The sequence below is a fragment of the Anas acuta genome, chromosome Z (assembly GCF_963932015.1).
Source record: "Anas acuta chromosome Z, bAnaAcu1.1, whole genome shotgun sequence".
NCBI lineage: Eukaryota > Metazoa > Chordata > Aves > Anseriformes > Anatidae > Anas > Anas acuta.
Window position 1 is genome coordinate 10,317,207 of NC_089017.1, and position 11,857 is coordinate 10,329,063.

The window sequence follows — 11,857 nt, forward strand, 5'->3', positions numbered from 1 at the left end:
GAGCCGGCGGCGGGGCCGCCCCGCCCCGACATGGCCGCCGTGCGTCACGTGGTGCCGGGCGCGGGCACGGCCGCGGGCATGGCGGAGGCGGAGGCGGCGGCGGCGGGGGGGATGGCGGTCGAGGCGGTGGGGGGTACGGGGCCGGTGCCGGGGCTGCGGCGGCGCCTGGCGGCGCTGGGCCGGCGTCTGGAGGCGCCGAGGGGAGCGGGAGGCGACGGTGAGGGGCGGCGGCAGGGAGCGGGGCGGTGGCGGGGTGGTGGCGGTGGTCGTCGTCCTGGTGTTCCCCGTGAGGGGGGCTCGCCCCCGGGGTGTGCCTGAGGAGGAGACGGGCACCCAAGGATGCCCTCGGTCCGGTCGGGGCTTGTGGCAGCGGGGCGGTTTTGGTGCTTTGTCCTGCTGCTGTCAAAGGTATCACCAAGGGGGTGAAACATAATGGAAAGCGGGAGGAAGCGGGGCTGTCGGTGGGTGGCTGTCAGCGCTAAGGGGGCCTTGTGTTCTTCCCTCAGATACCTTCCTCGCAAAGGGCTCTGCTGCTCTGGAGAAACTGGAGGCACTCTGTGGTGAAGGGAGCGAGAACACACACCCTTCCAAGCTTTTGCAGCTTTATACACAGGTAGTGCCTTCAAAGCATTCAGAGCTCCGTTTAAAAACATGCACTGTGTATAGGAGAAGGTTTGGTGTGTGACAGAGGGTGTAACAGAGGGGGATTTCTGTTACTCCTGTGGTAATTACGGAACATCCATCAAGTACAGGGCTGCTTTTGTCTGGAGTAGAAGAGAAGTTAAAGTTAATAGTAATTGTACTGATACTGTGAAGACAGGAAGGGTTATGAGTTTATGTTCACCAGCAACATCCTTGCAATACCTTGAGCTTGTTACTTTTGTAAATTAAGTGCTGAAATTACCATAAAATTGTAATACTTTATAAACTCAAATGTATATGTTACTGCACGCTACCATCTGATTAGTCTGCAGGTAGTATTCTTGCATTTTATATCTTTTTGTTTCCGTAGGCTGTTTTAGACATTACATATTTTGAGGAAAGCCAGCTTGTGGATGAAGATTTTCCAGAAGAAACTTCCTTGGAAAAAGTTAAAGAACTTACTAGTGTTCTGTCAGAACCAGAAGATCTAGTGACGGAATGCAGCATAAATGAAGATGTGAGTACTAGTGTTACTCAGTGAGAGAATCAATTATTATTTAAAAATCAAAAATCTAAAATAGGATATGATAGTAGTATTTGCACTTTTAATGGACAAAGTTTAAGATCTTTGGAAAACAAATAATGTCTTAGGGTTTACTATTTAAATACAACTCAAAATAACTTTTCAAAGAACGTGTTGTACACTCATTTTTTCTAATGTTTCATGGTTACAGAAGCTTTTAGCAATACAAATCTGAAGTATGAGGTCTGTGTCTGTGACCCATGCTGTTAAGTACAGCCTCTAAGGCTGGAGGCTTAATATGACACTGTGTGTGTATGTGTGTGTATGAGTAGTGTAGATGGTTTACTTTTTGCTTAGCACAGTTTGTTGGATTTTATTCCAGCCTATTAACATCCTTGGTACAGAGCTGGTAGAATGTCTTTACTGGAGAAGAGGAGCCCTGCTTTACATGTATTGTCATACAGTAAAAGAAAGGAGTGAATGGCTACAAGAAAACATTGCCATATTTAAAAAGGTAAAGGAGAGTTTATAAAGTGCTACAAGCATGTGAATGTCCATAAATACAGTTTTAAAGTGTGACTCTTTTTTCTTTTAAAATACATTTTTTTAATTTTAAGTAAGGTTTGGGGGAATTCATGTCTGGAAATATTTCTGGCTATCATTAAGTTAATTAGAATTTACCTAAAAGCTTTTTTTCCTCATTTTGTAACTGCGTTCAGTGTCTTAATGATGGAGTTCGTTACTTGATGAAGATGCTTAGCTTTAGATGCCCTCTTCGAATAAATGAAGATGTCTCACTTCAAGATAAAGACACAGCTAGATTACTCAGTGAAGGTAAACAAAAAAGCACAACCCCCGCCCCCAATAACTACTCCACTTTCTGAAATGCTTTATTGTGTATTTTTGTCATTTGACTTCATTTGTATTCAAAACTATCTTTTTACAGCAAATCAAAAACTAGCAGACAAAAGAAGCAGGCATGCTTTCCTGATTCCCTCCTCATCCCCTATGATTTCTTCTGAGTAATGGATTTTAGGAGTTGGTAACATTAATTTTCTCTGTATTTTTGAGTACACTGAAGAAAAGTGAACTGAGGCTTTATACACTGTGTGCACAGTGTTTGTGGTGTATAACCATACAGTTGTCAGTGGACAAATATTGAAAGTACAAACACAATTACAGAGGGCACAAAATGCTTCCATGTTAATCTCCCTGTTTAGATCTAGAAGAAAACAGATATGATGAATTGTTGACTTCACCCACGTAGAAAGTATAACAAAAGATAGTTAGAGTTGGGAAACTTTCTCATCTAGTGTAGCTTCATGTAAGTTACATTACTATAGTGCAATTATGTGAGCATCTGAGACTACATCAGTGGTGCTGGTATGGTGGTGGAGCAGGAGAGGATTTCCAAAGTAAAACAGCTGGTGATACAAATGGGATGTTCACATTATACCCTATCAAAACTACTTCTACTTTGGTTCTGTGCAACAAATGCTCACGAGGGCAGCAAAACATATTGTTTAATTTCATCCAAAAGTGTGATTGCTCTAGTTCAGCTCTACATTGCCTGAACAAATTCAGTAACTGATTTTGTACATTCATTCAGTAGGATTTATTTGCTTTGAATGACCATGGACACTTAATGTGTTTCCTATTCAAATACAAAAGCTGTTGCTGGTTAACCTGAGTTAAGATGATGTTCAAAAAGCTATTTTCTAGGAGGCTTAAACTGTGGGAGGCACAGAGGTATTCTCACGTGGTCAATTCCAATACATGGTCATACCTGCACTTAATGGATTGTGCAGAAATACTGAAGTTGCCTAAGAGAAATAGGCAAACATTTTTTATCTTACCTATCTATATTACATTTTTATATTATTTATATTTTATATTATTTATTTGTATGTATATGCTAGTCCTTAAATATTTTAATATTATGGAAGGGCAAAATAGGTGGAGCAATGAGCAAGACCTCAGTCCAGGTTCTCCTGTGGGCATCATCGGTCATAAAATGGCAGAAAATTGTTCTTTGGTGTGTACCTCTTTAATAGGCTTATGTTGTCTGTACCATTTTTTTTTTTCGTTTTTTTGCTGTGTTCCTAAGAAAAGGATGTAGTCAACAAGCTGCGTACTTGCTCACAGCAGAAGAATAAAGGGCTTGATCTGAATTATTTCTGCAGGTATATTTAGTGACACTCACTTGCTGGCGATGGTGTACAGTGGAGAAATGTGCTACTGGGGACTGAAACTCTGTGGCGAGGGCGAGCAGGAAAGCCTGGAGACCCCAGACCCAGCGCCCGGCAGCGGCCCGGGCTGCAGATCGCACAGCGCACCCCTGGATTTCCGAGAACTGGGCAAAAGCATGCTGACGAAGTACGTGTCTGTATGCGAGGGACCTTTGCACGGCCAGGGCTGGAGCACCAGCAGCGCCAAGCAAATGCTGTGTTACCTCGGGACCAAGAAATAAACGAGCTCGCCGTGCTCTCAGCCTCCCCCTCCACGCCAGCCGCGGGGGCTCCGCATGCGTGGCCGGGGGGGCGGCCGCAGCGGCGCCTCCTCCTCCTCCTCCTCCTCCTCCTCCTCTTCCTCCTCCTCCTTCTCCTCCTCCTCCTCGCCCGGGGCCGCGGCGGTGCGGTGCGGTGCGGGGTTGGGATGGCGGCGGGCAGCGGCCCGGCGGAGCGGGGCGGGCTGGAGGCCGCCGTGCGGGGCCGCCTGCGGGGCCTGAAGGAGCGCTGGGCGCGGGGGCTGAGGGAGCGGGCTGAGGCCGCCTCACCGCCGGGCCCCCCGAGCGGGGAAGGGGAAGGGGAGGCTGAGGAAGCGAGCGCCCTGCAGGTGCTGCCGGTGAGCTCGGACCCGCTGTCCTCTCCTCCTCCTCCTCCTCCTTCTCGCGGCCATCGGGGCTACCGCGGTTGATGCGCCGGTGTCGGTGTTTTCAGATCGACGTGCAGCTGAACATCATGTCCTTCCTCTCGCCGCAAGACCTGTGCCACCTGGGGAGCACGAGCTGCTACTGGCGGGCGGCCGTGCAGGACCCGCTGCTCTGGAGGTACTTTCTGCTGCGGGATCTCCCCTTCTGGACCTCCGTTGACTGGAAGTCGCTCCCGGATGTGGAGATTTTTAATAAAGCCTTCTCAGAAGTCAGCGATAACACGCTGTATGACTACATGGCAATGTAAGTGCCTCAGCGTTCTCTTGCACAATTTACAGCCCACAGCCAGGGTTCATATTTACTGCAGAAAACTGAAAGCCACTGCTCAAATTTCGATGGGTTCCCAAACCTGTCCCTTATTTAGAAATTTAATTTCCTGCTCTGCAACAGTTTGGCCCTGTATTTCTTCTTGGAATTCAACAGGAATGTAAGATGTTACCAAAAAAAAAAAAATCAAAGCTTTTTGTAAACTGCCTACTGTGCCATGAAAAATCTTGCACTGGAGAAGCAGTGTTCACCACTGATCCTGATGAAAATGCTCTTCACTCTCAGTGCAATGAAAAATAATGTATTGTTTTAATAAAAGTACTAAAAAGTGTTTAAAATACAGCGAGTGGAATGATTCTTGGTTTTGTATTATATCTTATCTGGAAGACCTAGTAAAAAATAAAATGTTATTTTTGAATGTGTGCGGAATAAGTACTGATACTGCTTTAGCTCTAATGGTTAGTGGCAGTAAGACAGAGCATGTAATTTCAACCAGTGTAGCTGAAAAGCACAGCAACACTCATAATATGATGATTGGATGATTGAAAAGTCCGCTAAGAGAAGCAGATTATTCTGCGGTGTTTGTGTTTTTTAAAACTCATTCAATGTCTTTAATTAATTTGCAGTCAAAGTTATTAATTTGCATTTACGTTTTCCAAAGATGATTTCATGAAACTCTTGCTTCACAAAAAGTGCACTGACTCCTGTGGTCTCTGTGCCCTTCATCCCCATTTTACAGCTGGGAAAGAGGTGTTTTGAACATGAAGTGCAAAATATCATCGATTTTGAGCACTGCATTTAAATGTCTTCAGGTCCAAGTACTTCAGAGCATCACATATTGGAAATCACCTGTCACTGATTTTCATTGTGTCTGTGAGCACTTGACGTTGTTGCTGATCTTAAGTGAAACACATATTTAATATATTCTTGAAGTCATTTGTCCAGCATCACAGTGCAGTGACCAACAAAGCAAAAATTGAACCTGCTTCTCCAGGAAGTCTGTCTCTTCCATCACTGTTACTTCTTTCCCTGTGATTACAAAAGTCATTTCATGCCTTCCAGCTTCTCCATCAAATGAATGCATAAGGCTGCAAACAACAGCTTGTCTACTTTCATAACATGTGGTCTCTGTTCCTCAATGGGAAATGGTCCTTTCCAGGTGGAGTGAACAATTAGTAAACACAGAGACAGTTTAATGAAGGTTGGAAGTGCACTCAGAATTTTCCTATTTTTTTATGCTGTTTGCAACACAACAGCTTTGATTTTATCCTACCAATGCTGTGTGTGCAGTGAAGTTGGGAGAGTTTCTAATTTTACTTTTTTTTTAAAAAAAATAAATATTCCATTCCATGGAGGTACGTTGAAGGTCCAACAAGACCGCATTTGGAATTTGGAAGGACTAATTCTTTTGTCTGCTTTAACCCATTGCTGAAGTTCAAAACTGATTATTTCGGTCATTTTTCACCTGTGCTTGAGTTGTACCAGTAATAACGCATGAGAAGTGTGGGACCTGAGTAAACGTTGATTTTTACTTATTCAGTATTTTATGTTTAATTTGTAGTTTGGGTCTATTTTACAGATACAAAAAAAGCTGTCCTCAGAGCAGAAGAAGCTGGAAATCAAGCCGTCCCCGGTATGGGGCTGTAACTTCCTTTTTGCAGTCACTGGTCACTCAGGCAGAACCTCGCTTTGCGATGTTTGGGCCAGGTTTGGAAGAGCTGGATAACTCTTTAGTGCGAAAGATGATGACATGCCCAGAAATTCTGCTAGTGGCTGGCCTACCTCAAAGACGAATTCATGGTAATGATGGTGTTGTTGTTGTTTGTATTGTTTTGTTTTTAATTCTTATTTAAATCTTAAATAAATCTTTAAACACAAAAACATTGGGGAGAAATGGAAAACAAAAATGATGCTTTTTAATAAATACTCCCCTTGAAAATCAATAGCATAGTGGTAAAAAAAAAAATAAATCACTCTTTGTATTTATACAAAACGATAAATGCAATAAACATTACGATCATGTTGTAGCTGCAGTAAATGTAATGATTTAATTTGTACAGTACCATATCAAGATTTTGCTCTTTTTACTTCTGTTTTAAATCCTAAATTCCACTTAAATCCAAACCCGACAAAAATGTACGTTACTTTATATCCTTTAAGCACAGCACAATTGTAATAGTTACTTTGTATTTACAGGAAGTGTGAAAATAGAACTTCTTAGAATTGTCATCTTTTTTTTGTTTTGTATCATTGTTAATGCAGCCTGTTGTAAATAATACAGAACATTTTCTGTACTGATTTAGGCTAATAGAGGCAAATCTAACTCCCCTCTGACCTAGGTTTCTAGGTTCTAATCTAAATATAAAAAAAACAACCAACCAACCAACCAAACAAAAAACAACATGGAAATACCTCCTTGTTTTAATTCAGTTCTATTTATTTTAATTAAATTAATAGTCTGTGTTACAAATTTAGAGCATGTATAAAATTTCAGCATGAAATAATGTATATGCTACCCTTAACAGCAACACCTAAGTTTGGATATGTCCATTGTATAGCACCACTGGAATTTTCAGCCTACCAATTTCAGTCATATCCAATGACTAAGTATTTGTAACCTCATATACTCATTTTTTTCCCATGTAGGAATTGGATCAGGAGTCAGTTTTCAGTTTAATAACAATCAAAAATTCAATATTCTGACATTGTATTCAACCACCAGGTAAGATTTGTTCTGCAGAAAAAAGGACAGTTTCTCTGTTCTTTCATATTTCTCCTTTCAGTTTTGTGATGTGGTTTTTATGCCTGTGTTCATATGCATGGATATTCCTTATAAACTGAAGCTTCAATACATACCTTCAGTCTTTGCCTTCCTTTCTTCAACCTATAAATTTTCACATGGAAGTAATAACTTTATTTTTCAAATCATATACATAACAAATGTATATGTCAAAGACAGCAGGTGCTCTTGTCTATCTTGATAACCTGATTAATTCCCATTTGAAACACTGTATAAACTCATCCTGGAGTGTATTTTCGTGAGTTCTTGCAAATTGCTAGCTATCTGAATACATACACTAGAAAAAAAAAATGTGTGAGGAATGAAACTTATGCTGGTTTAAGCTATTTTCCTGCCCCTCTGCTATGCTGCCTAGATCCTGTTTTTGCATTTTCTATTTAATTAATCTGACTACTGAAATATTTTAATACCTTGCAGTGTGGAAAGAAAGAGAGCAAGGGAAGAGCAAGCTGCTGTTGTGAATAAGATGTTCTACCAAGAAAACAGTGTAGTAGGAAATCAGCAAGCTGTGCACTACAATGTAATAGCTCAAGTTAAAAAGGTGTGCGAAGTAGTTGATGGATTCATTTATGTTGCTAATGCAGAAGCTCATAAAAGTAAGGTTTTTCTCTTTACTCATATTTTATGAAAGGTTGGCATGTCACAAAAGATTTATGCAGAATATAGAATACATCAACATTCACATTCTGATTATTTCAAAATCAACTTCATTAGTGCTGTTTCTTCATTTCTTACCTGGTCCAAGAGGTCGCTTGTCTAAGTAGTCTGTTAGCTCCCTGTGAGATGTTATAGCCCATTCTTTCAGTTATGGATGGTACTTATATGTCTGCTCTCTATGCTAGATCTGGGAAGTGATTTTGGATTTTAAAAAAGCAAAACTAAACCAACCCGAATGAAAAACCCTTGAGGGTGGCTAGGAGAAGCAGCCTGGAATGGTGCTAGGGGTATAATGGCCTGGAAAGAGAGCCTCCACCAGAAAGAGTGCAGAAAAAGATGCAATTAGCTCAGTTCAGGACAGTCCTATAATAAGAATAATCCAAACAACTATCATGTTAATTTTCTTTACATTCATCAGTTTTAAATGGATGGAAAGGTCTAGCTCAGGAAAGAAGAGGGTAAAAAATGTGAGGGGATATACTAAAACGAAAAATACAGTCGTTAGGGAAGGGCTGCTGGCTGTACAGAGTGTCAGTATATTTTAGTGGTTTGTTGTTGTTTTGGAGTTAGAGGTACCTAGAAAATACTCTGTCATTAAGGACTGGAATAGCCCATCTGTGGAAATCTCTGAAGATCTTTAAATAACAGCTACGTGTGACATGAAGACAGATGATCTGGCCTTGAGTTAAGCAGAATGAGATAATTTGCCTATACCCCTTCTAGTTCTGTGTTGCCTCACCTCTGAGATCTTAAATATTTGAAAAATAATGTTCTGAAAAAATGTTTTTGAAAAAAAATGTTCTTCTTGGGATTTGCATATATGTAATACTTACAAATTAAAAATTGTTTCCTAGAACATGATCGTCAGGAGGAACTGGCTCATATTTTGGCAATGATTGATCCAACCCTTGGACCTCCGAACAGACCTCTGCTAGTTCTGTCTTGCATCTCTCAAGAAGATGTGAAAAGAATTCCTTGTGTTTATGTGGCACATCAGTTGCAACTAAATCTGCTAAATCAGCCCTGGATGGTACTTGCTTTTTAACCTTTATTTTCCATTTCCATGTGGCTTAAATGTAATTTAAGTAATTTGTAGTTTCTGAACTGTACCCACCTAAGCAAGCTTTCAACACTAGTATTATATGAGCACTCCACTTAAATGAATAATTTAGTTTCTCTGGTCCTGTAAGTGGTAAGTGGCTTGCCTAGGTACACAGAAGAAACTTCAGCTGGAGCCACAAGGTAAGGAAGGGTCTTGAAGGGGGTTTCTCTCCTCTGGATGTATTCAAGGACCTGAACATCCTGTTTATGTGGTGGAGACTACAACTGCAACCAATATTCATGGTGAGGTTGTGCCAATGCTAAATATAGTGGGAGAATCACCTCTTGACCAGCTGATCAAATCCCAATTTGAGATAATTCCTTTGTTTTCATTAAAGAAAACGTTCACAAGCTTTAAAAGTATACCATTTCTAATAGATGCTTTAAAATACATTACAAAATATGAGAAGTAGTAATGCCTTGAATTCTAAAGTCAGTGACAATTTTCCTGTAAGAGTTATGAGAAGAATTTGCAAGTGGCTTCTCATCTGTAAAGAAAATTGTCTAGAATAGCCAATGGAGTGATTAAGATAAAATTCACCTGGATATCAATGCAAGGCTTTTTTTAATTGGTCTCATACTTCATTCTGTAAACCTTAGTGTTTTTGTTTTGTACCATACTCTCAGGAACCCTGTTTAAGGGATATAGAAGCCAGTGGTGAAAATTTAGATTTGAGGAGTGTTTTTGACTTCAAAGATAGACATGCATTGCTACTAAAATATTGTTACATTGCCTGCTATTTGTAATACATTAACTTTTTATTTTTCATTTTTTATTTTTACAGGTGCAAGATACTGTAGCTGCAACTTTAACTGGATTGCTAAGTGGAATCGAATGGCTCTTAGAAGAAGCAGATTGTAAAAATACACAATAATGGAACTTGCTTTGGTTTACTGTATAGAGACTTTGGTGTTTGGCAGTTAGATGAATTGAGAATCTTGTCCTGACACAGACGCATCAGAAAGGAGATTTAAAAGACAAACCTGCATACATTTCACTGCACATAAATAATTAACATAGTTAGTTTTCTTTCTTTTAAAATGAGGCCTTTAAGGTGCAATCTCTTCTCAGTGTATCTGATAATCTAATCTCATCTGTAAATATACCGAACTAGGTTAGTTTATCAATGCAGCTGTATGGCACGCATCACACATTCAGTAAATACATTCAGTGGATGTCTCGACAATGACAGTTCCTAACCAAAGAAAATACACTGTGCATTGTATTATGCTCCTAACTCATCATCTTTTGTAGTAGATTGACAGAAAGACAGTATCTCTTTCAGAAGTGTAGATTTTCCTTTTTGTCTTTTTTTTCTTCAGAAACCACAAGACCTTGACAAGAAATAGTGCTTGAGGCATAATTGACAGCCCCAACCAAAACTTGCACAAGCAAACAAGCAAAATACCTTGCATGAATCAGTTATTTCTTGGTTGTGATCTTGTTTATCAATTGACTACAGAAACCCTTCAACATCTGCTTTCTGCTGCAGTGAAATTATTAATTCGAACTGACATACCCATTGCCATGAGTGAATGTAAAATAGAGTTATTAGTATTTCAAAAGATTTATCAAATACATAGATCTCCAGGACCTATTGTTTACTCAGATAATTGTGGCCATTTGCAGATGTGAAGTATTGGGCTTGAAATTTTCTACAGAGCTGTAAATATTTTTATAAAAAGTAGACAACATTTTAGATCCAAAATGTCGTTTTTCATATTGGTATCTTTTGGCATAGTTCTGCTCCTAGTCTTCCACCTTTTTAATATTTTTTAATAATAGGATGAATGTTCAGAAACTTCCCTTGGCTTTTTTTTTTTTTTTTTTTTTGCCTATGCATGTATTTGTTTTTTGTTTTGTTTTTTCTTTTCTTTGCTACGTGAAAGTGCCATAGTCTCAAAAACAGTTTTTTGTTGTTACCTAGATAAATGTTGCACATGGTGCACATCCAGCTTGCAACTACCTTCATTCTGGTATACATGTTTGATGTTTAACACAGCTACTTCAGAAACATTCCATTTGAGAAGTCTTTGTTTGTTTGTTTAATGAACTAATACAGAGATAGGAATTGTAATCTTATTTTGTTCATCTTTATACAGGATTAACAGTTTTCTAGGCTTTTTGTCTGACTTCATATCAGGAGATGTTCTAAGGGAGGATCCGTGACAAGCAATACTATGCTAATTGTGTTTATTATCCTGAATTTAATAGAATATGTGTACTCTGTGCTTTAGAATAGTGTGCAAAACATGAATAATAGGAGAAAAAAATTGACACTTTGTGACTGGGTGATTGTGACCTTCCTGCTAGTTATAATAATTCTGTTGTTATCTGTCTATGTTTAGGAGAATTGAATGCAGAAACCTGTGTTAGCTGTTACAAATGATTGTTTATGTAAGATCTTTATTCTGCTTTCTTCGTATGGAATAAATTATTTTTTAAAAAGGATTTCCAGTCTTTCTCTGTGTTAAGCTCTCTCCCCGTCTGCAAACACACAAACGTGCACTGTCTGCAGTCATGCTGCCAGAACAGATAACTATAATTGCAGCATTGCTTTCATTAGTGACTAATGTTATTAAATGTTTAATTAACAGATGTTAATTTATTGTCATTTTAAAAGGTCAAGATAACGTAGGGAATACAGTTTATCATAACCGGGGGGACATATTTTACATTAACTTAGAATATCTTGAGATTTTTAAGGGCACAGCCTTGGAGCCATGGAAATTGGCAGTCTGTGCAGCTGCATCACTGGAATCCCAAGAGCTGGGGGGGCAGCCTGCATGATAGTGCAGTCGGTGGCAGATCAATATGACTAAGGAAGATGATGAGTGGAGTGTGTGCTTTGCAAATCAACGGCTTGGGTGCAGGGAGATATGCCATGAAAGAGGCAATCAGCCTGTTGAGAATTCATACGCCAAATAAGTATTG

At 39.9% G+C, this 11,857-nt stretch overlaps 2 protein-coding genes across 3 annotated transcripts; both read left to right on the top strand.

Annotated features, from left to right (window-relative positions):
- Positions 1-3,650, top strand: RIMOC1 (RAB7A interacting MON1-CCZ1 complex subunit 1). Of its 2 annotated transcripts, none has more exons than XM_068668081.1 (6): positions 1-133; positions 507-613; positions 1,013-1,159; positions 1,548-1,679; positions 1,885-1,999; positions 3,349-3,650. In XM_068668081.1, the coding sequence occupies exons 1-6, from the start codon at positions 31-33 to the stop codon at positions 3,633-3,635; spliced, it is 891 nt and encodes a 296-aa protein (XP_068524182.1). In that variant the 5' UTR covers positions 1-30; the 3' UTR covers positions 3,636-3,650. The 2 variants fall into 2 exon arrangements, with proteins under 2 accessions (XP_068524182.1, XP_068524181.1); XM_068668080.1 differs by having other exon boundaries at positions 16-217.
- A 170-nt stretch (positions 3,651-3,820) lies between these two features.
- Positions 3,821-11,374, top strand: FBXO4 (F-box protein 4). The gene is made up of 7 exons (XM_068668079.1): positions 3,821-4,009; positions 4,105-4,340; positions 5,944-6,164; positions 7,011-7,086; positions 7,582-7,760; positions 8,676-8,851; positions 9,708-11,374. The coding sequence occupies exons 1-7, from the start codon at positions 3,821-3,823 to the stop codon at positions 9,795-9,797; spliced, it is 1,167 nt and encodes a 388-aa protein (XP_068524180.1). The 3' UTR covers positions 9,798-11,374.
- The last annotated feature ends 483 nt before the right edge of the window (positions 11,375-11,857 follow it).

Excerpts from the sequence above, each read along its gene's own strand:
- FBXO4 (XM_068668079.1), top strand. The coding sequence starts at position 3,821 with ATGGCGGCGGGCAGCGGCCCGGCGGAGCGGGGCGGGCTGGAGGCCGCC. Across the intron at positions 4,010-4,104 it reads GCGCCCTGCAGGTGCTGCCG|ATCGACGTGCAGCTGAACAT; the intron begins GTGAGCTCGGAC and ends CGGTGTTTTCAG. Across the intron at positions 6,165-7,010 it reads ACCTCAAAGACGAATTCATG|GAATTGGATCAGGAGTCAGT; the intron begins GTAATGATGGTG and ends TTTCCCATGTAG.
- RIMOC1 (XM_068668080.1), top strand. The coding sequence starts at position 31 with ATGGCCGCCGTGCGTCACGTGGTGCCGGGCGCGGGCACGGCCGCGGGC. Across the intron at positions 614-1,012 it reads TTTTGCAGCTTTATACACAG|GCTGTTTTAGACATTACATA; the intron begins GTAGTGCCTTCA and ends TTGTTTCCGTAG. Across the intron at positions 1,680-1,884 it reads ACATTGCCATATTTAAAAAG|TGTCTTAATGATGGAGTTCG; the intron begins GTAAAGGAGAGT and ends AACTGCGTTCAG.